The 25,017-nt window shown below is 37.1% G+C and overlaps 1 protein-coding gene and 1 pseudogene across 1 annotated transcript; both read right to left on the reverse strand.

Moving 5' to 3' along the window:
* Positions 1 to 1,424: 1,424 nt before the first annotated feature.
* On the reverse strand, positions 1,425 to 14,063 carry LOC115723803 (uncharacterized). Its single transcript, XM_061112602.1, has 6 exons — positions 14,055 to 14,063; positions 13,529 to 13,658; positions 12,796 to 13,331; positions 12,360 to 12,698; positions 1,739 to 1,930; positions 1,425 to 1,517 (listed from the first exon to the last, which is right to left on the reverse strand). Exons 1-6 carry the CDS (start codon positions 14,061 to 14,063, stop codon positions 1,425 to 1,427), a joined length of 1,299 nt encoding a protein of 432 aa, XP_060968585.1.
* A 5,434-nt stretch (positions 14,064 to 19,497) lies between these two features.
* On the reverse strand, positions 19,498 to 22,247 carry LOC115703753 (plant UBX domain-containing protein 10-like; annotated as a pseudogene).
* Positions 22,248 to 25,017: the final 2,770 nt, after the last annotated feature.

Consider the following 25,017-nt stretch of genomic DNA (forward strand, 5'->3'; position numbering starts at 1 on the left):
TTCAAGACTGATGCTTTTCACAACCAAATATATAATGTTGCTTGCGCATGGTCGAAGACTGAATGCGATAGAGAGTTCGAGAAGCTTAGAAAGATGAATCCGGCCATTGCTGCATATGTGGAGAGTATAGGGTTTGAGAAGTGGGCTCACCCTCATTGTTTGGGCGATAGATACAACATCATGACGAGCAACGCTGCTGAAAGCTTCAATAGTGTCACAGAAGAGTTCAGGAAATATCCAATAACTACTTTGGTTGAATTTATCAGGTTCACACTCCAATCGTGGTTCGTTGATCGCCTCGAAAATGCTGACAAATGTGCCACCCCTTTGGCCACGCTCTTTGAAAAAAACTTGGCAAAAATTCATGAAAATGCAAGGTACAGGCGCGTCCAACGAAATGGAGCCAATTTGTATAACGTTGGTAGGGGACCTAACGGTGAAAGAGGTGGTGATGTGAATCTAGTTGAAAGAACATGCACCTGCGGCGTGTTCACGTTATTGAAACTCCCTTGCCTTCATGCATGTGCCGCGACATTGAAAACGAACACAAGTGTGTACACGCTTTGCTCACCTTATTATTCAGAAGAAACGTGGAGGAAGATTTACGATGATACCATCAATCTTGCTGGTGACGAGGATGATTGGGTTTTCCCAGAACACATCAAGAATATGAAAGTTGGGGTACCTGTGGAAAAGAAGCCTGTAGGTCGTCCAAGAAAAAGCAACGCTGGAAGAAGACGGGAGAACCGTTTCCCGTCTGGTGATAAAAAAGGTTCTGTACCACGAAACTGCAGCCGCTGTGGCAGTTCAGGCCACAACAGAGCAACATGCAAAGCCCGCATTTGAGGCGTCTTGTACGTATTCGTTGGGAAATTTGATATATTGTAATGATGCATATTTTGTCATAGTTATTTTTGTTGAGGTTGAATATTTTTCAAATATTTTAATTATTTTTAGGTTTAATAGTTATTTTTGTTGAATAATATTGCTATTTTATATTTGAAACCACGAATAATTATCAAAATTTGAACGAAAAGAAAATCTATATATACATAACTGTAATGTTAATTACACAAAATATACAATGTCCCAATAATTACACATATAATCAGCCGACATTTTGGTAAAATAAATCAACACACCACCGTTGACGAAACATAGCTATCCGGTCTGGCGTCACATCGGTCAATCCACGCTGCATCATGAGATGCTCCACATACTCAATGCAATAGACGCCACAATCACCACTAAATGCAAAATAAAATGTAAAGCCAGTCTAACGTAAACATATTTTAATACTATAGTACTTTTTTATCGCTATGTACCTGGTTGTTGACTTCGGAACAAAGTCGTGAGTGGCTCGAGTCGAGTGCATTTTTGGAAGCACCGTGATGTCCCTGTTAGTTAACGCCATGATCTGGTTGTTATGTGGAAATTCCCCGGTTGCAAGGATTAGCGAAGGCAGCAGTTCTCCCCAAGTCTTCAGGATGGGTTCCATGGCGGTCCAATGACAGACGCTGGAATCACAGTCGTAGACATTAATTTTCCACAGCTCTATGTCGACTTCAAGTGTGACCCAGTGCCTTGCCTCGGGAAGGTTGAGAACGAAGTAAATAAACTCGTTACCCCTCCATCTCTCAAAGACTTGGGACTGTAATTACAGAGAACAACGAAACAATTAACAAACCATAATAATCTTCCCAAACAATTAACATTTAAAATCTTACTAAAACAATACCTTATGAACCCCTCTGCAATAGTCCAGGATATAATCCTCCCACACAAAGTTTTTCCTCGGACCCCTGTGGCTCGTCCATGCACTGCTGATCATGGTGGTCACGAATGTGGAGAGAATGACACCCTTCTGAGGAAATGTCAGTGGATAGTCGGTGTGTCGCCTCCTCAGCATATGCATTGCTGCATCTATATGCTGCATATAAAGGGAAATGTCAGTTAGACAAAAAAATATATTAATTGCACATAAAGTTGTAAAGTGAAGTAATATTATAAAATACTTTACTTACGTCATCTGTAAGCCATTCCTTTGGTGTGAGCATTATCCAAAAGAATCCTGGACCGTAATCACCACTTCTCAAATCCTGAAGTCGGTGGTTCAGAATGAGTCCAACACACCACTTTCGGAAAGTGGTTAACAATTTCTCATCCGGTGGCTCCAGGGGATCAAAAGTCGAAGATGGCCTATGTCTCCTCTTCATCTCCGTATAGTCACCGAACCATACAGGAGGCTTTCTCTTCCTCTTCCGACTCTTAACCACTGCAGGTTGTGCCTCTATCGACAGAATCTCACCCTGCGACTCGGTGTCATGTACATGGATAACAGGTTGTGCCTCGATCGGAGTCGCTGGATCTCCCTCATAAGAATCGTAATTGTAACACCCTAACTAACATAGGCGTATTACGTGATTTTTAAACATGTTGTGCAGCTCGTTGCTAATCAACGAGGTTTATGGAAAAACGTGATTAATTAAAATTTTTCCTTTTTAATTAAACTTATAAAATAATATTACAAAAGACTCGGGATCCCGATTATAAAATCATTTACAAAAAGGTTTAACTGTTTAATTGATACACAAAATAAATGTCGCCTAGCGACCAGTTACAAAATCAGCCTCGCTGTCCCGATGATCGTACGCTCCAGGCCTAACCGCCCCGACATGTACAATCTTCACAAGCTCGCTCACGGTCCATCAGCTTTAGCCTTGCCTTTACCTACACATAAACGTAGAACTGTGAGTCGACAGACTCAGTAAGAAAAGCATAATAATACTCATACATAATCCCGGTTATGATCAGACGCCTATACCCCTGATCATAACCCTAACTGCCGTGTCCAACATGATACTGAGTCTCGCTACTGCCGTGTCCAACACGGTATTGAGCCACTACTGCCATGTCCAACATGGTACTGAGTTCTGAACGTTCATAGGGACGGTACTATTGACACGTAACAACCTGATCGGTCGAACCGGTCATACTCCATTCTTGGTCATACTCCGGCTGTACCGACGTGTTACTATATCCTCCCGATCGGTCGAACCGGTCATACTCCGCATTCTTGGTCATACTCCACTGTACCGACGGGATACGTCAATAGTACGGAACCACCAACCAAGTGTCGACTGATCGGTCGAACCGGTCATACTCCGCCGCCGTCATACTCCACTCGTACCGACGTGACAGGTTGGATGGTTCGAAGCCAACATACATATCTAATGTAATCTAACAGGCTTCCTACATGCACGCTAAACATGTAATCTACATATGCATACTGTTATACTAATCTTACCTGGATTCTGAATTCAGGTGTGCCGGTCAACCTGACTGGAACTTTAGCTGAGCGGCGGATTACAGGCTCCTAAACCATAAAAATCACAACACTATAACTGACACGCTAAATCACTTCCCGGGGACTTAAACTAGGAACTGAAAGTTTCCCTACCGATAAAAAGCATGGCAATACCCCCTAAAACATAAAAACGAGGAAAACTAGGGTCCCTGAATTTTCCCCAACCGGTAGACCGGTTGCCCAACCGGAATTCCGGTTCTGGGAAAATTCAGAACCCTCATCCGGAATTCCGGATGCACAACTGGAATTCCGGTTCCTCGCAGGCAGCAAACATAAAAATTCATAACTTGCACAAATCAACCCCAAACCACATGAAACCTTCCAGACCTGTTCTATACCTCCCCTAGATCATTTCTAAGGCATCAAATCTACCCAGAATGCACAGAAATGAAAAACACCATTGAAGCTCAAGCTTTGAGTTCTAAACTCAAACTTGAGCAAATCTAAGCAACATGCAATCAAACTAGCTTAGAACCACTTAATCAAGCATAAATAACCCTCTGAAAATGAAATCTATCCACTACAGCAACCAAATTACAGATTCACATATCTCTTCAAAAATCATAGTTTTATACAAAATTTCACAAACTTAAACCAAGCAATTAGCATGCATGAAACCTACTTAAATTCATTCAATTCAAGCATAGAAAAGCATAGAAAATCACCTAAAACTACAGCAGCAACAACTCAAACTCATCAAGCATTTACTCATCATTTTCACCACTTTATTCAAGAAAATAAAGGGGGAAAGTTAGAAATTACATACCACAATCAAGAGTTCACAATTATAGGTTGAATCTAGCTTTGAAAATTGAAGAAAAATCCAGCCTTTGAACCCCAAGCAACCAGCCGAAAATAGAGAGAAAAAGAGAGAGAGTGTTTCCTTGAAAATTTCCTTTATTTTTTCTAAGTGTTGAAATGAGGCTATGAAGAGTAAAATTAAGTAAAAAGGATTCTTTTCAGCCAAATAAAACATAAATAACATTTATTTTTCATTTAATAAAAATTACAAAAAGACAAAATACTAATGGGGCAAAAAGAGCATTTTGCCCCTCCACACTAAAACCACATAACATACACTAAAGGGGTATTTTTGGGAAATTCTAAATTCCCGGCCAATCCCGACATTCCCAATGTCTAATAAACCGCCCCAAACTACTAACATGCTAAGTTGTGATTTCTACTGAGCCAAACACCGAGTTCCAAAATACCGGGCACCGGAATGCAAAATTATGCAAACTACTACATGACATAAAAATGCATCACTGAATTCCATAAATAACAGTATAATAAATTATTTAAATAGCTATAAATAATTTTCATAAATAATCATAATTAACTGCTAATTTCCAAATTAAACTAAGCGGGCTTTACAACTATCCCCCCCTTAAAAGGATTTCGTCCCCGAAATCTAACCTGAATAACTCTGGATATTGAGCTCTCATATCTGACTCTAGCTCCCAGGTGGCTTCCTCCACCTTCGTTTCTCCGCAGAACCTTGACCAATGCTATGGTCTTATTCCGAAGGACTTTATCCTTTCTATCCAGGATCTGCACTGGCTGTTCCTCATAAGTCATGTCTGGCTGTAGCTCAAGGCTCTCATAACTGAGTATATGAGAGGGATCTGAAACGTATTTTCTCAACATCGAGACATGGAATACGTTGTGAACTGCTGATAAGGCTGGAGGCAATGCTAATCGATATGCCACTTGACCTATCTTCTCGAGAATCTCGAAAGGTCCTGTAAATCTAGGGCATAATTTGCCTCTTTTCCCGAAACGTTTAATCCCCTTCATCGGAGATACCCGTAAAAACACATGGTCCCCTACTTGGAACTCAACATCACTGCGTTTCGGATCTGCGTAACTCTTCTGTCTGCTCTGTGAGGCAAGCATTCTAGCTTTTATCTTTTCTATTGCCTCATTGGTCCGCTGCACTGACTCTGGACCTAGGTATTTTCTCTCCCCTGTCTCATCCCAATGGATGGGAGATCTACATTTCCTACCGTATAACAGTTCATAGGGAGCCATCCCTATCGTACTCTGGTAACTGTTGTTGTAAGAAAATTCTATCAACGGTAGATACTTATTCCATGAGCCTTCGAAATCCATAACACAGGCTCGCAACATGTCCTCCAATATCTAAATTTTCCTTTCGGACTGACCATCTGTCTGAGGATGGAATGCTGTACTAAATTTCAGTTTTGTACCCATTGCTCGCTGCAAACTCTGCCAAAATTTGGAGGTGAATTTCGGATCCCTGTCCGAAACTATAGACTTCGGTACCCCGTGAAGTCTTACGATCTCTCTAATATACAATTCTGCCAACTGATCCACTGTAAATGTTGTTCTAACCGGCAGAAAATGAGCAGATTTCGTAAACCGATCCACCACTACCCAGATGGAATCATACAAACCCGTGGTCCTAGGTAACCCGACCACAAAATCCATCGTGATATCTTCCCATTTCCATTTTGGGAGGGTTAGAGGCTGCAACAACCCTGCTGGTCTCTGATGTTCAGCCTTAATCTGCTGACAAGTGAGGCATCTCGATACGAATTCTACCAAATTCTTCTTCATACCGCTCCACCAGAAGTACAGTTTCAAATCTTGGTACATCTTAGTGGTGCCGGGATGCAGAGAATACGGGGTAGAATGAGCCTCCTCAAAGATCTCATTCCTAAGTTCCACACTATTCGGAACACAAACCCTAGCTTTATACAAAAGCATCCCACTGTCTGACACTGAAAAATTCTTGGCTTGACCAGCCAATACCTCATCTCTGATCTTTACTAAATCTGGATCCGTCATCTGAGCGACTTTTATTCTTTCCAACAAGTCAGATTGTAGCGTTAAGTTGTGAAGCTGACCTACTACAAACTCAATGCTGGATCTAACCATATCCTCTGCTAGCTGAGGTGAGATCGGAACCATACTAGCTACTTGCCCGCGACCCCTTCTGCTCAGGGCATCGGCCACTACATTGGCTTTTCTGGGGTGATAGAGGATCTCACAATCGTAATCTTTCACTAATTCCAACCAACGCCTCTGTCTCATATTCAAATCCTTCTGAGTAAAGAAATACTTGAGACTTTTATGGTCGGTATAGATTTCACACTTTTCCCCGTAAAGATAATGCCGCCAAATCTTCAATGCAAAAACCACCGCGGCCAACTCTAAATCATGAGTCGGGTATCGCTGCTCATAATCCTTTAACTGACGGGAGGCATAAGCGATAACCCGATCGGCTTGCATCAATACACACCCCAAACCCTGTTTGGATGTGTCACAATAAACTACGAACTTCTCCTTGTCCGAAGGCAAAGCTAGCACTGGAGCGGTAATCAACCTCTGTTTTAGCTCCTGAAAACTAGCTTCGCACTTATCTGACCAGATAAACCGTTGATTTTTCTTTGTAAGTTCGGTTAGGGGCATTGAAATTTTAGAGAACCCTTCGACGAACCTACGGTAGTACCCAGCTAAACCTAAGAAACTTCTGATCTCTGTCACTGTCTTCGGTCTCGGCCAACCCCTGACGGATTCGATTTTCCCGGGATCCACCTTGATCCCATCTTTGCTCACAATGTGCCCTAGGAAGGACACTTGAGATAGCCAGAACTCACATTTCTTGAACTTGGCATAAAAGCTTATGTTCTCGAAGCCGTTGCAGTACCATCTGGAGATGTAACTCATGCTCCTCTTCTGATTGAGAGTACACGAGGATATCGTCGATAAACACAATCACACAGATATCGAGGAAATCCTTGAATACTCTATTCATCAAGTCCATGAATGCTGCAGGAGCATTGGTTAGTCCGAATGACATAACCAGAAATTCGTAATGTCCATACCTAGTGCGGAAAGCCGTCTTCGGAATGTCCTCCTCTCGGATTTTCAGCTGATGATAACCCGAACGGAGATCAATCTTAGAAAAGACCGTCTTCCCCTGAAGCTGATCGAACAAATCATCGATCCTAGGTAATGGATATTTATTCTTCACCGTCAGCTTATTCAATTCCCTGTAGTCGATGCACATCCTCATAGATCCATCCTTCTTCTTGACGAATAAAACCGGGGCTCCCCAGGGTGACACACTGGGCCGAATGAACCCAATGTCAAGCAACCCTTGGAGCTGAATCTTTAATTCCTTAAGTTCAGCTGGAGCCATTCTATACGGGGCTTTGGAAATCGGTTCCACCCCTGGTGCCAAGTCTATCACGAAGTCAATCTCCTGCTGAGGTGGTAACCCTGGAAGTTCTTCGGGAAAAACATCCAAAAATTCCCGAACCACCTTGATGTCCTCTGGCCGAATGGTATCTGGCCGAGTGGTGTCCACCACCACGGCCAGAAACCCTAAACACCCGCCGTGCAACAATTCTCTAGCTGACATAGCCGAGATCACCGGGATCCGAGATCCCTGAACTGAACCAACAAACACAAATGGTTCCTCACTTTCCGGTTGGAAGATCACCATCTTCCTTTTACAATCAATGCTCGCCGAATATTTAGATAGGAAATCCATTCCTAAAATAATATCGAATTCGACTAGACTCATCTCTATCAGATCAGCACTTAACTCTCTACCATCTATCCTGATCGGCATAGACCTAATCCACCTATTGGAGATAACCAATTCTCCGCCAGGTAATAGGGTTCTAAACCCTGATTCATATCTATCGTACGGTCTACCCAATTTACTAAAGACTTTGGCCGCCACATAAGAATGTGTAGCCCTAGAATCGAACAGCACTGAATATAGCGAGTTATTAATAGAAAGCTGACCTGTGACAACTGATGGGCTGGCATCTGCATCAGCCTGAGTGATAGCGAACACCCTGGCTGGAGTGGGTATCGCTGGAGCTCTCGGTGCCTCTGATCGTAGGCGGGGACGATCCCTCTTGAAGTGTCCGGCATGCCACGGTGAAAGCATCCCCGACCTTTGCACTCACCCCGATGGTGCCTCTTGCGCCTAGGGCACTCGGGATAGGAGAATCGGGTCTCGCACTCACCAGACGACTCCTCTCGTTCGGTTCCCCCGGAACCTCTTGTTCTGACTCGAGCCACCGGAAGCAGTGGGTGCTCTCTTCCTCTGATCAATGGCCGAACCACTACTCCCCCTGCTAAAACCTGATGTAGGAGGGGTAGGAGCCCCGCCACCCACCGGAGTACTGGCTGACTCCGACATACACCCAACTGCGCCCTCAGCTCGCAGTGCCTTCTCCACCATCTGAGCATAGGTGGTGCTGTCGTCCGTGGTAATCATCAGATCATGCTTGACTTGGCATTCAACCCGTCCAGGTACTTCTCCTTCTTACTGAAGTCGGTCGGCACAATTCCCGAGGCTAACCTCGCCAACCGATCAAACTGAGTAGTATACTCAGTGACGCTCATATTCTCACGCTGGGTCAGGTGAGCGAACTCTTTCCTCTTGGCGCTTCTGACCGCCTCATTGTAGTACTTCGCGTTGAAGAGTTCCTGGAACCTTTCCCAGGTCATGGTGGTGACGTCGTGAATCTGAGACACCATGTCCCACCAGACCAAAGCGTCCTCCTGGAACTGGAAAGTGGCACACACCACTCTGTCATTACCGGTGACACCCATGAAGTTCAGAATCTTGGTAATCACCGTCAGCCACTGCTCGGCTTTCATCAAGTCCGGACCTCCCAGGAAAACTGGAGGTGCTTGCTTCCGGAACCGCTCGTACAGAGGTTCCAATCTATTGGCCACCACCACTATCTCGGCCTGGGAAGCAGGGGCAGGTGCCACTGGAACTACGGGCACTGGAACTGCAGGAGCACCTTGCTGTCTCAACCTCTGAATCTCGAGGTCTTGTTCTTCTATCCGGGCTTGCATTTCCGCAAACCGTACCTCCCAATTCTGGGCTCCCTGATCGGCTGGGGGAGCCTGGGCAGCCTGTGGCGGGTTCTCATCACCCCGACCACGAGCCCTGCCACGGGGACCTCTTCCTCGGCCCCTAGCTGGCGGGGGAAACTGAGCTCCTTGTCCTTGGTTCGACCCCACTGAGTTGCCCTGACTCCTGGTAGTCCGCCTGGCGTCCATCTGATTAGAACCGCCTGCGAAACCAAGAGTTGGTATATCAGGTCGTATTCAAGGAGAGCTTACTAATGCCGCTTAATTTGGAAATTAAAAACGAAACATGCGCCTATTCTACTATTAGGCTACTAACATGCTTCCTAACAGGCTTTTCTTTTTCATAACTGAATAAAATAAACTACTAAAGCAATAAAGGCTTACTGAACCGTGAAACGAGCTAACTGCTGATGATGATTGTACATGTCGTGACGATCTTCGGAAGACAACCTGGCGGCTCTGATACCAAATTGTAACACCCTAACTAACATAGGCGTATTACGTGATTTTTAAACATACTGTGCAGCTCGTTGCTAATCAACGAGGTTTATGGAAAAATGTGATTAATTAAAATTTTTCCTTTTTAATTAAACTTATAAAATAATATTACAAAAGACTCGGAATCCCGATTATAAAATCATTTACAAAAAGGTTTAACTGTTTAACTGATACACAAAATAAATGTCGCCTAGCGACCAGTTACAAAATCAACCTCGCTGTCCCGATGATCGTACGCTCCAGGCCTAACCGCCCCGACATGTACAATCTTCACAAGCTCGCTCACAGTCCATCAGCTTTAGCCTTGCCTTTACCTTAACATAAACGTAGAACTGTGAGTCGACAGACTCAGTAAGAAAAGAATAATAATACTCATACATAATCCCGGTTATGATCAGACGCCCATACCCCTGATCATAACCCTAACTGCCGTGTCCAACACGATACTGAGTCCCGCTACTGCCGTGTCCAACACGGTACTGAGCCACTACTGCCATGTCCAACATGGTACTGAGTTCTGAACGTTCATAGGGACGATACTATTGACACGTAACAACCTGATCGGTCGAACCGGTCATACTCCGGCTGCTGGTCATACTCTAGCCTGTACCGACGTGTTACTATATCCTCCTGATTGGTCGAACCGGTCATACTCCGGCTGCTGGTCATACTCCATCCTATACCGACGGGATACGTCAATAGTACGGAACCACCAACCAAGTGTCAGCCTGATCGGTCGAACCGGTCATACTCCGGCTGCTGGTCATACTCCAGCCTGTACCGACATGACAGGGTTGGATGGTTCGAAGCCAACATACATATCTAATGTAATCTAACAGGCTTCCTACATGCACGCTAAACATGAATCTACATATGCATACTGTTATACTAATTTTACCTGGATTCTGAATTCAGGTGTGCCGGTCAACCTGACTGGAACTTTAGCTGAGCGGCGGATTATAGGCTCCTAAACCATAAAAATCACAACACTATAAGTGACACGCTAAATCACTTCCCGGGGACTTAAACTAGGAACTAAAAGTTTCCCTATCGATAAAAAGCATGGCAATACCGCCTAAAACATAAAAACGAGGAAAACTAGGGTCCCTGAATTTTCCCCAACCGGTAGACCGGTTGCCCAACCGGAATTCCGGTTCTGGGAAAATTCAGAACCCTCATCCGGAATTCCGGATGCACAACCGAAATTCCGGTTCCTCGCAGGCAGCAAACATAAAAATTCATAACTTGCACAAATCAACCCCAAACCACATGAAACCTTCCAGACCTATTCTATACCTCCCCTAGATCATTTCTAAGGCATCAAATCTACCCAAAATGCACAGAAATGAAAAACACCATTGAAGCTCAAGCTTTGAGTTCTAAACTCAAACTTGAGCAAATCTAAGCAACATGCAATCAAACTAGCTTAGAACCACTTAATCAAGCATAAATAACCCTCTGAAAATGAAATCTATCCACTACAGCAACCAAATTACAGATTCACATATCTCTTCAAAAATCATAGTTTTATACAAAATTTCACAAACTTAAACCAAGCAATTAGCATGCATGAAACCTACTTAAATTCCTTCAATTCAAGCATAGAAAAACATAGAAAATCACTTAAAACTACAGCAGCAACAACTCAAACTCATCAAGCATTTACTCATCATTTTCACCACTTTATTCAAGAAAATAAAGGGGGAAAGTTAGAAATTACATACCACAATCAAGAGTTCACAATTATATGTTGAATCTAGCTTTGAAAATTGAAGAAAAACCCAGCCTTTGAACCCCAAGCAACCAGCCGAAAATAGAGAGAAAAAGAGAGAGAGTGTTTCCTTGAAAATTTCCTTTATTTTTTCTAAGTGTTGAAATGAGGCTATGAAGAGTAAAATTAAGTAAAAAAGATTCTTTTCAGCCAAATAAAACATAAATAACATTTATTTTTCATTTAATAAAAATCACAAAAAGACAAAATACTAATGGGGCAAAAAGAGCATTTTGCCCCTCCACACTAAAACCACATAACATACACTAAAGGGGTATTTTTGGGAAATTCTAAATTCCCGGCCAATCCCGACATTCCCAATGTCTAATAAACCGCCCCAAACTACTAACATACTAAGTTGTGATTTCTACTGAGCCAAACACCGAGTTCCAAAATACCGGGCACCGGAATGCAAAATTATGCAAACTACTACATGACATAAAAATGCATCACTGAATTCCATAAATAACAGTATAATAAATTATTTAAATAGCTATAAATAATTTTCATAAATAATCATAATTAACTGCTAATTTCCAAATTAAACTAAGCGGGCTTTACAGTAATCATCGGGGAAGACCTCCTCCTCTTCTACTGGGGGTGAAGCAGCTGGTGGTGGGGTAGATGGATCTGCTGGGGCCTCCGGTGCTGAAGCTGTCGTTGGCGGACGATTCAACATGGCCAATATGTCTCTGAGCTGCTCCATAATTACGTTCTGACCACCCTTCAGCTCTACATGGCTGGTCTCGTATGCCTTCTTCAGCTCGACATGAGCAGCATACAGACCCTGAGTGTCAGCCTCGATCCTATCCAACCTCGCCACTAAATCAGTGTACTCGGCACCCCGAACGCCTGATGAAGATGGTGCACTGGGCTGAGGTTCTGAACCCGCTCCGAAAAAATATATATCAAAAAAATACGGTAAGCATACGATAATTCCACAATGTAACAAATATCACAAAACAAAAACAATAAAAAATAAAGACATAAAAAAAAAGTTCCATAAATTGGTACCTGAGTGTCTGTTTCCTGAGTGTCTGGGACCTGAGTCTCTGGTACCTGACTACCTGCCTCAGCCTCTGTGTCATCCACACCATCATCAACCAGGTTCTCCACACCATCGTAAGATATGGTCCTCACAAATGCCTCCTCCTCTGTCCGTGGAAGTAGCCCCTTCACCACTTCAAGATTCTGTTTATGGTTCAAAAAATATCAAAATAAAACCATTTAGCATTTATTACAAGCATTTATGTTAAATAATTATTCTGAACATAAGTGAAAATCATACCCGTCTAGAAAATAATGCGCTGACGTCTTTCTTCCCAATATCGCCCTTGCTCGTCCAGCTAAGCATCCTGGGGAACCGAATCCCGTGATTCGTGCCATACCTCTTCCCAACCTCAAAAATGGCCTCGTACGCCCAATATTGTACTGCAGGTGCGAAGCCATATGCTGTGTATTTGCACTCGTGCTGAACATCCGAACTCAGCTTCTTCTCGTAGTTGGCCTTCTGTTTCAACATGTCTTTTTGAAGCGAGTGCATGAGTCTGGCGAATGAGTGCTTCCCCCAAGGAATCCGGAAGAAGAACTCGAGGTCTTCCACATATCTAAGTATGTGAGGCGTAATCAGCGCGTTTGCCTCACGGCCCAGAAGCACTGACTCCACAAACAAGCACAAGCCGAGCTTGTACAAGTCTTCCGGGTTCTGACAGTTTGTGAACCTATCTTGGAGTGCTTCTGTCTTCACACTATCAGACCGGTTGAAATATCTGTTGATCAATCGGTCTGACCCCGAGCGCGCGACCTGCGCAGCCTTCTCCTCTTCTGTTGGCCCCGAGGAGAAGTCCAGGCCTGTAATGAGTGCAAACTCCAGCACCCCGAATCTGACCTCCTTCCAACCAACATAAAACCGCATCCTCAACTCCTCCTGAGCATCCACTTTCATTTTGTGGAGCATCAGCTGGTGAAATAACACCGAGGAGAATGTAAGGGTACGACATTCCAGAAGCTCCTGAAACGACTTTCCTTCGCCGTGTTATTAAGGTTGAACTCCTCAAACCGAGCTTTGATTTTTGCAAACACTCCAGTGCCTCTATATGTGACGCGGCCAGTAAAATGCTCGGGTGCTGGAATAATGAGTCTGGGAGCCATCTGAAAAAACAAAAAACAAATAAATAAAGCTGCCAAAAAAATTTAAAAATATGTCAACATTATGTCGACATTCCGTCGACATTATCAAAAGCAGACACAATTCAACAATGTCGACAAAATATCGACATCCTGTCGACATTCAGTCGACAATTTAAAACGAACAACAATTCCACAGCATGTCGACAAAATGTCGACATCCTGTCGACATTCAGTCGACAATACAAATTAAATTCAACATGTAAATATAATCGACAATATATCGACAACATGTCGATATGCTGTCGACAAATTCAATCAGACCATAATTTCACAACAAGTTGACAACATATCGACATACTGTCGATATTAAGTCGACAATACAACCTAACAATAAACAAGTTGATCTAATCGACAAACCATCGACATACTGTCGACAAGTCGTCGACAATATAGGGCAGAAAATACATTTCACCCACTAATCGACATCCTGTCGACATACAACGATATCCTATCGACATACAAATAACAGCTAAATTCAAACAGACACCCAAAATATCGACATCCTATCGACATCCTATCGATATGTCATCGACAAACACTGTACATACATATAATTTTGCCAAAAATAATACACAGAATCAAAGAAATCCTACAGAATGTACATGAACAAAGATAAATCACAAGTAATCAAGTAATCCACAAAAATCTAGCAAAATTGAACATTTAAAATCAATTTTTTTTTTAAAAAAAAAATGGTACCTTTTTGACTGAAGTGGGTGTCGATTGAGGACGGTGGTGGGTGTCGACTGGATTTTGTGGTCGTTGTTTCGTGGGTTTTGTCGTCCTCGACTGGGTTGTGGGTTCGTCGATTGGATGCACACGAAGAGGGAATGGAGGTTGGGGAAGTGGGTTTGGGTTCTCGGACTTTCGTTGTGGCGAGGGAGAGGGAATGGAGGTTGGGGAAGACGAAGTGGAAAGAGAGAGAGGGAATGGAGGTCGGGAACGCTGGTTGGGTTTCTCGGAGGTAGGTGGGGGGTTGGGGAAGCCGAAGTGGGAAGAGAGAGAGGAAAGGGAAACTGTTAGAGGGAAATTTTAATTAAAGGGTAATTTGGGTAACTTTTAAAATTATAGGCATTAATTTGTACAAATTAGTTTAGGGTATAAATTTTGATATGGGGTATATTATTAAGGGCAAATAGTGAAATTTCCCTATATATATAAGGTTATAGGTAATTTATTAATTATTTTTAGTAAACTTTTTAATTAATTACAACCGTTTAATAATAATCTAACGACTAAAAGTAAGGTGATGTTTGATTTAGTAGAATGTATGACATGTTTACTAAACTGTAATTGGAATCAGAATAATCAATGGAAGAAATTAATCGGGTTAAAATATAAAATAATCGGAAACAATATTTTATTTTGTTGTTTACTAAACTGACCAGAAAGGAAATCAGAATCATTTTGTTTTGTTTACATAATCAGGATAGGTAATCGGAATGACTTAATTTAACTAAATTGTCATTGTTAGAACATGTAGTTATTTTTTATTTATATATTTTTGAAGGGCATATTTGTCTTTTTTATTTTTAATTAATAAAATATAATTAATATAAAGTAAGTTAAGGAAAGGGAAATGTATTCCTTATGAAAATGGGGGGATCGAGAACCTTTCCCTTTGTTTTCTCCTTAATTTGTGTGGGGCCCACTAATTTCTCCCATCCCAAAATTTAGTAAACAAATGAATGGGAATGGATCCCATACAATTGATTCTCATTCCCCTTTAGTAAACATGCCAGTAATAGTAATAGTAATAGTAATATAATGGAATAAGAATAGTAATGGGAATTGATTAAGATTAATGGTTTGTTATTGGAATGGATATTGGAATAAATGATAAATTGACAAAATTATTCTTTATTTTAATTTTTATATTTATATAAAAATGGATATTAGAGTCATTTAAGCTTTACTTTATTTATTTTTTGTAATGTAATCCTCATTACATAACTTTGCTAATATAACAGGGACTCCCTTGTATAATGTAAGAAGAGTGCTGAGGACACTCTCTATCACACTCTCTTTTGCACTCTCTAGTTAATTCAATGACAAATGTCATCTTTTTAACAAGGCTTAGTTTTACTTAATAATTAGTCATAATATTATACTTTTATTTCAACTATGTCATTCCCACTAATTTACTTAAATAGTTTCTAACTTATTGAAAATTAAATATTTTTAAAAAAGTAATATAAAAATAAATAAATGAATAAATAAGCATAATACACATATATAAGTTTTTTTATTGTTACACATGTTTTATTAATTTCTCTTAATTAATAAAAAAATAACTTTTTCAAAAAAATTTAAATACCTTATACCACACATCACATGAGTATACTATCTATATAAATATAATTAGTATTGCAATATAATATGTATGTAAAATTATATTATTGTTAAATTTTTTAGTGCAGGTTGAATATATAATATATACAAAATTAATGTCCACATATTTACATTTAATCTACTTTTTATTTTTATTTTTTAAAAAAATATATTTATGTTATTTATCAATAGCAGTACATAAAAGAAATAATCGTGTCTATAATATTCTCAAATTCGTGACATGTATAGGTATTAATTTATAATTTAATATGTATTTAAAGAAATGAAAATAAGTAAAATATAAACAATTAAAATTAAAAAAAAAATAAGAGGAAGGAAAATAAAAAAGATACATTATTATATATGCATTAATTTTTTGTGATTAGTTTTTTAAGACGAATAATTTATTTTCTAATATTTTGTGAGTACGTCTAGTAGAGTTATATTCATTAAAGTTTTGATTATAATATTATAACTAAATTTTTTAAGTGGAGTTCTATTTACACCTTTCAAAATAATAAGTACACCCCAATATTTAAGAAAATGAAGTTTAAAGTATTCTTAAAAATAATAAGTACTCCCAGATCTCTAAGGTTTCGGTTCTAATAACCTGAACCTTTTGGACTTCAGTTTATGTTTTTACTCACACCTTAATTGATCAATTTCACATTAATTTTTAGAGGTACATAATATACTATACCCCCAAGTATATTTTTCTTTGAATTTTTTTTTCTATTTTTTTATTCAACTATTTCTTACCCTTGAGGCGTACATATAAGAGAAAAGAAAATAAAATGCAGTAAGATAAAATGGATCTAGACACCCCCAGTTTACTGATAATATCGATGCAGGTGGTCCGTATTTCATGCTAATAGAATTTTAGATTTATCAAGTCTTTTGAGCTGGTACATTCCATCACACACATTATGTTGTATTTTGTATGACCCTTCCCAGTTAGGTCTGAGGATCCCCACTCCCGGCTCTTGAGAGGCCGAAAACACTATTCTCAAGACGAGGTCACCAACTTCAAACCTCCAAATTTTGATTTTTAAATTGAAGTATCATGCGATCTTTCCTTGGTACATTTTTGTTGGACTTGAGACTGCTCTCGGAGTTTTTCGATTAAATCCAAATTCATGAAGTAGAGCGTTGTTTCGGGTAAGTTTTTTGCCTTTGAGAAGGATCAATGTTCTCAACTAGAATAAGTGCTTCACAGTCATAGGCCATTGAGTATGGAGTGTGCCCCATTGAAGTTCTCTTTGTTGTCCAGTATGCCCAAAGAACTCTTGGAAGTTATTTCGGCCAAATGAGACTTGCAAGCTTGTAACTTCTTTTTTAACGTGGTCTTCAAAATTTTATTTCAACTTCCACTTATCCATTTTTTGTGGTTTGGCCACAACTTAAAAACTTTTTACTATTCCATGCTTGACGCAGAAATTTGTAAATTAATTACTGTCAAATTATTTTCTATTGTCAGATATAATCTTGTGCGGAAGTCCATAATGACATAGTATGTTTTTGATGAAAAAATCTAAGACCTTTTTGGAAGTGACTGTATTCATGCTTCGACCCACTTGGTGAAGTAATCGACAACAATAATGGCGTATTTAACTCATCCTTTCCTAGTTCGAAGAGAGCCTACTAAGTTAATTGCCCAAACGAAAAAAGGTCATAGACTGTTCATCAGAGTTATCTCTGTTGGTGAAGCTCTAAGAACCTTAAAATAACGTTGGCATTGTTCATACTTTTGAACGTATTCTATGCAATCTTTCTTAATTGTGGGCCAGAAGTATCCCTTCCGGATGATCTTCTTTGATAGACTTGGTCCGGACGTGTGGTCTCCGCAGACGCCTCTGTGTATCTCATGAATTACTACACTGATTTTGGTTCTAACTATGCACTTCAAATAAGGTACCGATAACCCTCTCCGGTAAAATTTTCCATCTTGAATCACACATTTGGGAGCTTGATATTGAATCTTCCCAGAGGAAGCCTTATCATCCATATATCCCCAAAACTTAAGAACTTGTATATAGGGCCTATCCAGGAAGTTGAATGATCGATGACGCTTACCTTTAATAATTTTGTGCTTGGAATAGCAAGGTGGGCTATGGGAACTAATCCGTATTGCTCGATTTCTATGTCCGTTGCTAATTTTTCCAGCATGCCCGCCAAGGTATTTTGATCCTGAAGGACTTGTTTGGCAGTATATCATTTAAAACTTTGAACCAACTCTTGAGATTTAGATATGTAACTAGCTATTTTTTTCACCTTTAACTGATATTCTCCAAATATCTGATTTACCACCAATTGAAAATCGTTGTAGAGTTCAATGTTCTAGGCTCTAACTTCTTTAGCCAATTACAAGCATGCAATCATTGCTTCATATTCTACTTCATTGTTGGAGGTAGTGAATTTAAAACAGAGGGCACTCTGGAGTTGATGCCCTTACGGAGAAATCAAAATGATTCTTGCTCTAGAACTATTTCATTTAATGCTCTGTCAACAAAATCCTTCCAAACTTTTAGTTCTAGAATGGGTTCCTCCAGATTGTTATTCATTCTAGTACATTCCACAATGAAATCTGCTAGAGCTTGTCCCTTGATTGAGATTCTTTGCTGGTAATGAATGTCAAATTGGTTGAGCTCCATAAATAATCTTCTAGATGACTTCGGCTTCTGTAACACTTGACAGGGAGGGTGATTTGTGAGTACCTTGATGGCATAGGCCTAAAAGCATGGTCTTAACTTCTGTGACGCAATTAATAAGTGATAGGAAAGTTTCTCAATCATGGAATATCTGGACTCTTCCTCCAACAATCCTTTGCTTATGTAATACACTGAAAGTTGTACTTTTCTTTCTTCTCGCACTAAAACAGAATTGATGGCATGATCAGACATGAACAAATACGGGTACAATAGTTCTCCCTCAACCAATTTGGACAAAATTGGAGCCTTTGCTTAATGTTCTTTAATTTTTAGAAGACATCTTCACACTTGACAGTTCATTCAAATTTATTGTTTTCATGCAAAACATTATATATATATATATTTATATGTTCAACATTTTTTTTTTAAAATAGATAGATTTGTTATAACTAAAATATATAGCGTCATATAATTTAATTTGCATATAATTTATTTACGCATTGAAAATTGAAACTATTCTTATAGGAGAAAAAATAGTCTGGCGTGTTGTTTGAGGACGTTATAGTTTTATTGTTTAAATTCTTTAGAGCAGTTTTGCCTCATGTGGCTCACTTATTTCAGCAGCTTATGGTTTGACAAGACATGCCATTTAGTTAGACAATAAGCTACCCTAATTCAAAAAAGTTCTTGCGCTAATTATGAATATCTGTATCATTTATAATTATTTCAACAAAAAATTCCAAATCTATTAAATATAAGCATGGTGTATTTAACTACACTATATATCAAATGCATACAAAAACATAACAGATACACAAAGATTTGTGTTAGAAGGATTTAATTATATCATCTTTTTTCTAATCAAATCTATTAATGTCCATGACACAAACACATGTTTTTGTGCTTTTGCTACATCTTTTTATGCATTTGATACATTGAGTATACATGTAATTATTCTTGGGCTATATATAAATTGAGGATGATTATACTAAAGTACTTAATCATAAGTTAGTGTTAAAGAGTTTTAAGGAAAAGGGTTGCCCTAGACGCAAACCAGCATCCTTAAGAGTCTGTCCCATTTGGTCAACTCCATAAATTTTTCTTGGAAAGCTTGAGACCAATCTGTAGTTTCCAATCCAATGCAACCTCAGTGAGTCTATAAATCTATAAATTGACTGCACTTTTTCTATGCTTGAAAACCTCTGCTCTCTTCTTTCCCCATTTGATAACCTTATTAGTATCTGATCCAAAAATGAAAAAGGGTAATTAATAATTCAGTAATTAATTAATTAAATTATTATATTAAAGTTATTGTAAGAATCTTACTACCTGAGTAGCCTGAGGATCTTTGCCTGTGTTTAAAGCTTGTTTATAATTAGATTGAATTTCTCTACTAATAGTAGAAGGCTTAATTGTATAACTTGCTCTTTTTGCAGCTTCTGCTGGTTTCTGCACTCTATGATCTCTTAAAGCTAGATTCTTCAGCCTTTCCTTTTCCTTTATACACATTAAATCACATCATCAGTTAGCAACCTTTATAAGAAATTATATGTAGGAGATTAGTATAATGAATACTCAATATTATATTTTTTTAGTACGTATTAATACTTACCCTATTTTGGAAATGGAATGTTGGTGGAAAAAAAAGGTAAGAAAAATGTAGAAACAATTAAAAAAAAGTGGTAAATAATTTTTTCTTTTTCTTTTTTTTTTTAAAAAAAAGTCTCATGTTGTATGGTATGGAATGACAAAACACACAGAAAGAAACTTAATTCAATAAAACTTTCCATATCAAATGTAATTTTATTTTTATTCAACACACTTTTTCCAAACATTACCTTAATGATAGTTACATTACTATTGCTATGGTTAATTCTATCTAGCTAGACTTTCAGCTTTTGATTGGTCTAGATTGTTAGGTGGACCAAAGTTGATAACTGAGTCAACATATATCAAAACAAAAAAATCACTGTTTTAATATATTTATGCTACCAAATCTATATAAATATATAATCATCTATAGAAACCTCGTCAATCTGTAAAGCTGCAATTGTTGTTCTCTTAAACGGCGATGAGCCCTTATCTTTTGTTGTTGCATGGCCTTAGAACAACCAAATGCCAAACCTTGCTCTTCCATTGTTCTCTGCAGAATCTCCACCAGCTCAGCTGGGGAAATTGGCCCTTCAATCTATAATTAAGCAAAACTACCTAGCTTTATTAATAAGTACATATATCATAATTTAACAACCAACCATATTAATGATCTTCACTGTTTCTATTTATATATATATATATATATATATATGTGGCTAGAAGTAATTAATGTTTATGACTGTATGTGCACACGTGCCATGCTGTTCATCATATGCTAACTAATTAATGTGTGGAAAAGAGAAGGCATAATATAATCTCAATCTCATATGGCCAACATATGTTATCATCATGATCTTTGAAATAATAAATAGTATCATCTTATAAGTGTAGAACTATTGCCTGCATGAATAATTGTACTTTTTTCTATTTACTGTTTAGAAGAAACTATACACATAATTTGTAAAAAAAAATGGAGAAAATGACAAGAAAACTTTACTCCTTATTAGCTCTAACTAGAACAGTTGTACAATCATGATTACTTGTTCTCTCCGAATAGTGAAATTGTATAACACTCACAACTCCTGAACTGTTTTTGCTTTATTTATTTATTTTGTTTAAGACTATAATATTTTCAAATTAGATTGACATTGATCATGTGGTTGTCACGTGTGAGTTTCCAAACTCAAACTTACAAATTGAAAGTAGTTGTAATTTTGTAACACTGTTAAGTTACTAAGGTGACTAGTTTGTGGAAAAAGAAAACAATTAAGTTTTGAAAACAGTACAAGTTGTTTTCAAATCCCATATTAATGGCCTAATAAGAAACTAAATTAATTTTCACCCCATGAAACTGAAAATTTGAGAGCCAAAAAAGGGTTAATTAGGATAGTTGGGATGAAATTAACCGTTTTAACTAACCTGTTGCAAGGCCTTGGCCTTTATCAGCTAAAGTACCCCAACAAACAAAATTGGGATCAAGATACACTCAACTGTCAGCTCTGAACAAAGTGTTTTCTCTACAGAATGAAGGAGTGAAAGGGTGTTGAGGTGAATGAAGATACATGAACAAGAACTAGTTTTCCACTTTTGCTATCTCTAAAGCCTCCATGAAATGACAAGTGTAAAAGCATGGATGAGTGAAGCCATGCATATTGGTGTTCAAAACTAGCTACAAAATCCATTTCTTGCTGTTGTTGTGAATATTCATGTAGTAGAGTTGGAGATCTTCTTGATCCTCCTCCCATGGCTCTTGAAAATCCCCCGAAAATGCTTCGCGGTAAGCTCACCATTCGGCGAACAATCCCATTACAAGAAGCCATTGATGGGGAAAAAGAAACACAAAGAAAGTGGTACAAGTGGTATTAGTACTACTACAATTAGGCTCTTTGGCTCACATTCATACTCTGTAGTTGAATATATGGTTAGTTTAGTAAACTATTAATCAAAGTATAGCAATCAACTTCATATAGTTCCTTTTTCTTTTTATTTTGTTAAAGTTTAGACTAAAGACACAAAGAGACCATTGTGGAAGAATGTGAAGATTCTTCATTCATTCTTTCTTTTAAATTCTGGATAATTTAAAGTAGATTCTCTTGTTATGAACTCTTCAACCATTTGTTATGCCAGAAATTCATGCAATTTTTTAAAGCCATATAAATTTTTAGAGCATACAAAACTAAAAGTGGACATAGAATACAATTCTAATGCTTTTCACTATAGCTTTCAATATCCAGTAGTTTTACATATATTCTGTTCTTACCACTAAAAGAAAATGTAATTGAGATTATTCTGAGAATGATATTTGAGTTTTTTTTAACTGCCAAATATTCAAAGTCAAGTTAATTAAAGGGAGCAAAGAAAAAAGCTGCAGAAGAATTATGTACAGCAGATTTCATTTTCCACACAACTTAACAAACAGTACTATTTTCTTTACTTTAGTCATTAGTTATAAGGCCCAACTTAAAGGTACAATGTCAAAGTTTAAACTGTGTCTTAAATAGAAAAGCTTAAAAAAGACTTAAACAGATTCATTATGTTGCTGAAATCATCATCATTGTTTCTTCTTTAATTTATCAAATTTTTAGTCACAAAAATGGAACCATAATAAGCAGATTTAAATGCTTGAATACCCTTTTCAAAGATTATCAACTATCTCTCATTTTCTGGATGTAGATATACTATATATGGCCATTGGCCACATATCTTTTTGACCTCCAAACAAACTTTATCAAAATAACAATAATAAACCTTTGAACTTTATACCAATTGAATATATATATGTACATACATACCCCATGTGTCTAATGATAAAAAATAATAATATGATAATTTAATACTAGTTTGAAGGACATATATAGTGGTGCTTTAACACAGTATTTCTCAGCTTTTCTTTTTTATAAAAAGTGTAATATAATGATATACCTTACAAACTTGCTGATAGTAATCACATGGTCTCCACTCCACCAAAGTTTGAAAAATTTACAAACATAAATATATATTTATATATATAGAGAAAAAGTTTTCATTATTATATAAATGTGTAATCATGGTGATATTTATTTTTAGTTATTAGATCGATATTAAATAATTGTGATTAATTTAAAAATTAAAAAATTAAATAATAAAGAACTTGTAACTGTATATTTTATTTTTTTTATAAAAACTTAATTAAAATTAACTATATTTAAAATTAAATTACTATTAATTATTAATTAATTTTATGCCATTTATTACTAAGTAAAGATCTTTTAGCAATTAATTTTTTAAAACTTATATAATTGAAATATTTGTAGCAAAGTTTCTTATAATTTAAAATTATTATACACATAACCTTAAATAATAAAAAATAGTTAGAATGACCTCTAATTAGAGGTAATTTTACACTCAATCTTATTTTCAATAATTTTAAGTGTCAAATAAGTGTGTCAGTCCAAGACTGGTTCAAATTATTTATTTTTTAAAAAAAATATGAAAAACTAAATAAAAAAATAATTTAAAATGTAATAACAATTATAAATTAAAGATTAGTTGACTATTTTTGTTCCCCCTTGAAATCATCTTCATCAATCTAGAGATTGTACAAAAAAAATTACCAAAGTAGATTATTAATTAATTGAGATTGTTGCTTCTTTTTCCCAAATGAGCATAATAGTAAAAAAATAGCAAGAAAATCACTTAAAACCAAAGAGAAATCTAACTGTAGCTAGTGAATTGGAAAAATGAATTTGTGGCAGAGATGTAGGAGATTGCATCAAAGTAGAAAATTCATATAAAGTTAGCTAATGGATTTTTTTTTTTTTTTTTTTTGATAAAGGAGGAAGATGGGTAAGCGGTTGTTGCAAAAAAAATAATTAGATTTCCTTTTCAAAAAATAATTAATTATTCAAAAAATTATTTTAGAAAGAGTGGAAGTCTAATTTTTGTAAAAAAAATATAATTTTATTTTAAATATTATAGTTAAATGGTTTAACTATAAAAAAAAAATCATAAGGACTTAAATATAAAAATAAAATTATTTATATATACATTAATTGCTGAAAAGGGTCTTGTTAAATATTTAAATTAAAAATTAATTTAATTCTAAAAAAAAGAACTTTTACCTATTAATAACCTGTTATTACAAATAGAAAATTATAATCATTATAGTTACAATAAAAATATAATTATTGAGTAGTCACATTATATATATATATATATATATGAAAATTCTGTAAGACATCAATTTTGTTCCTACTAGTAGAGATGTCTTTATTTTTAGAATTTAGAGAAATTAAAACTCATTTTTTAATATGGTTGTGTATATTATAATTATAACAGGAATTTTATCTGTTTTTGAAAATTTAGAATAATTTATATTGTTGAAAACAAAGTTGAAACATTTAACTATATGTGTGTACAAAATCTTTAAACCTTATTTTTGACATTGTAAATTATTTAAAAATTTTAAAAAATATTAAGAGATGCCTACTATAATTATAATAGAAATCGTTATACAAAAAATTAAATTATAATTTCTTGAAATGCCAAACACATAAATATTCCTATCGGTAATGATAATTTTTTGAGAAGAATAACCAATAAGAATAAAGAGATGCAGAGAAAATAGAGAGATTAGGGTTTCATTCAATTGTAAAGTCAAAAGTAAAGTAATATAATTAATAAGAAAGCCTTATATAGACACATAACATAATGGACTAAAATAATGCTAAATAATTATTTAACACCCTCCCTCAAACTTATTATGATGC

The sequence above is a fragment of the Cannabis sativa genome, chromosome 3 (genome assembly GCF_029168945.1).
Source record: "Cannabis sativa cultivar Pink pepper isolate KNU-18-1 chromosome 3, ASM2916894v1, whole genome shotgun sequence".
In the NCBI taxonomy this organism is placed as follows: domain Eukaryota; kingdom Viridiplantae; phylum Streptophyta; class Magnoliopsida; order Rosales; family Cannabaceae; genus Cannabis; species Cannabis sativa.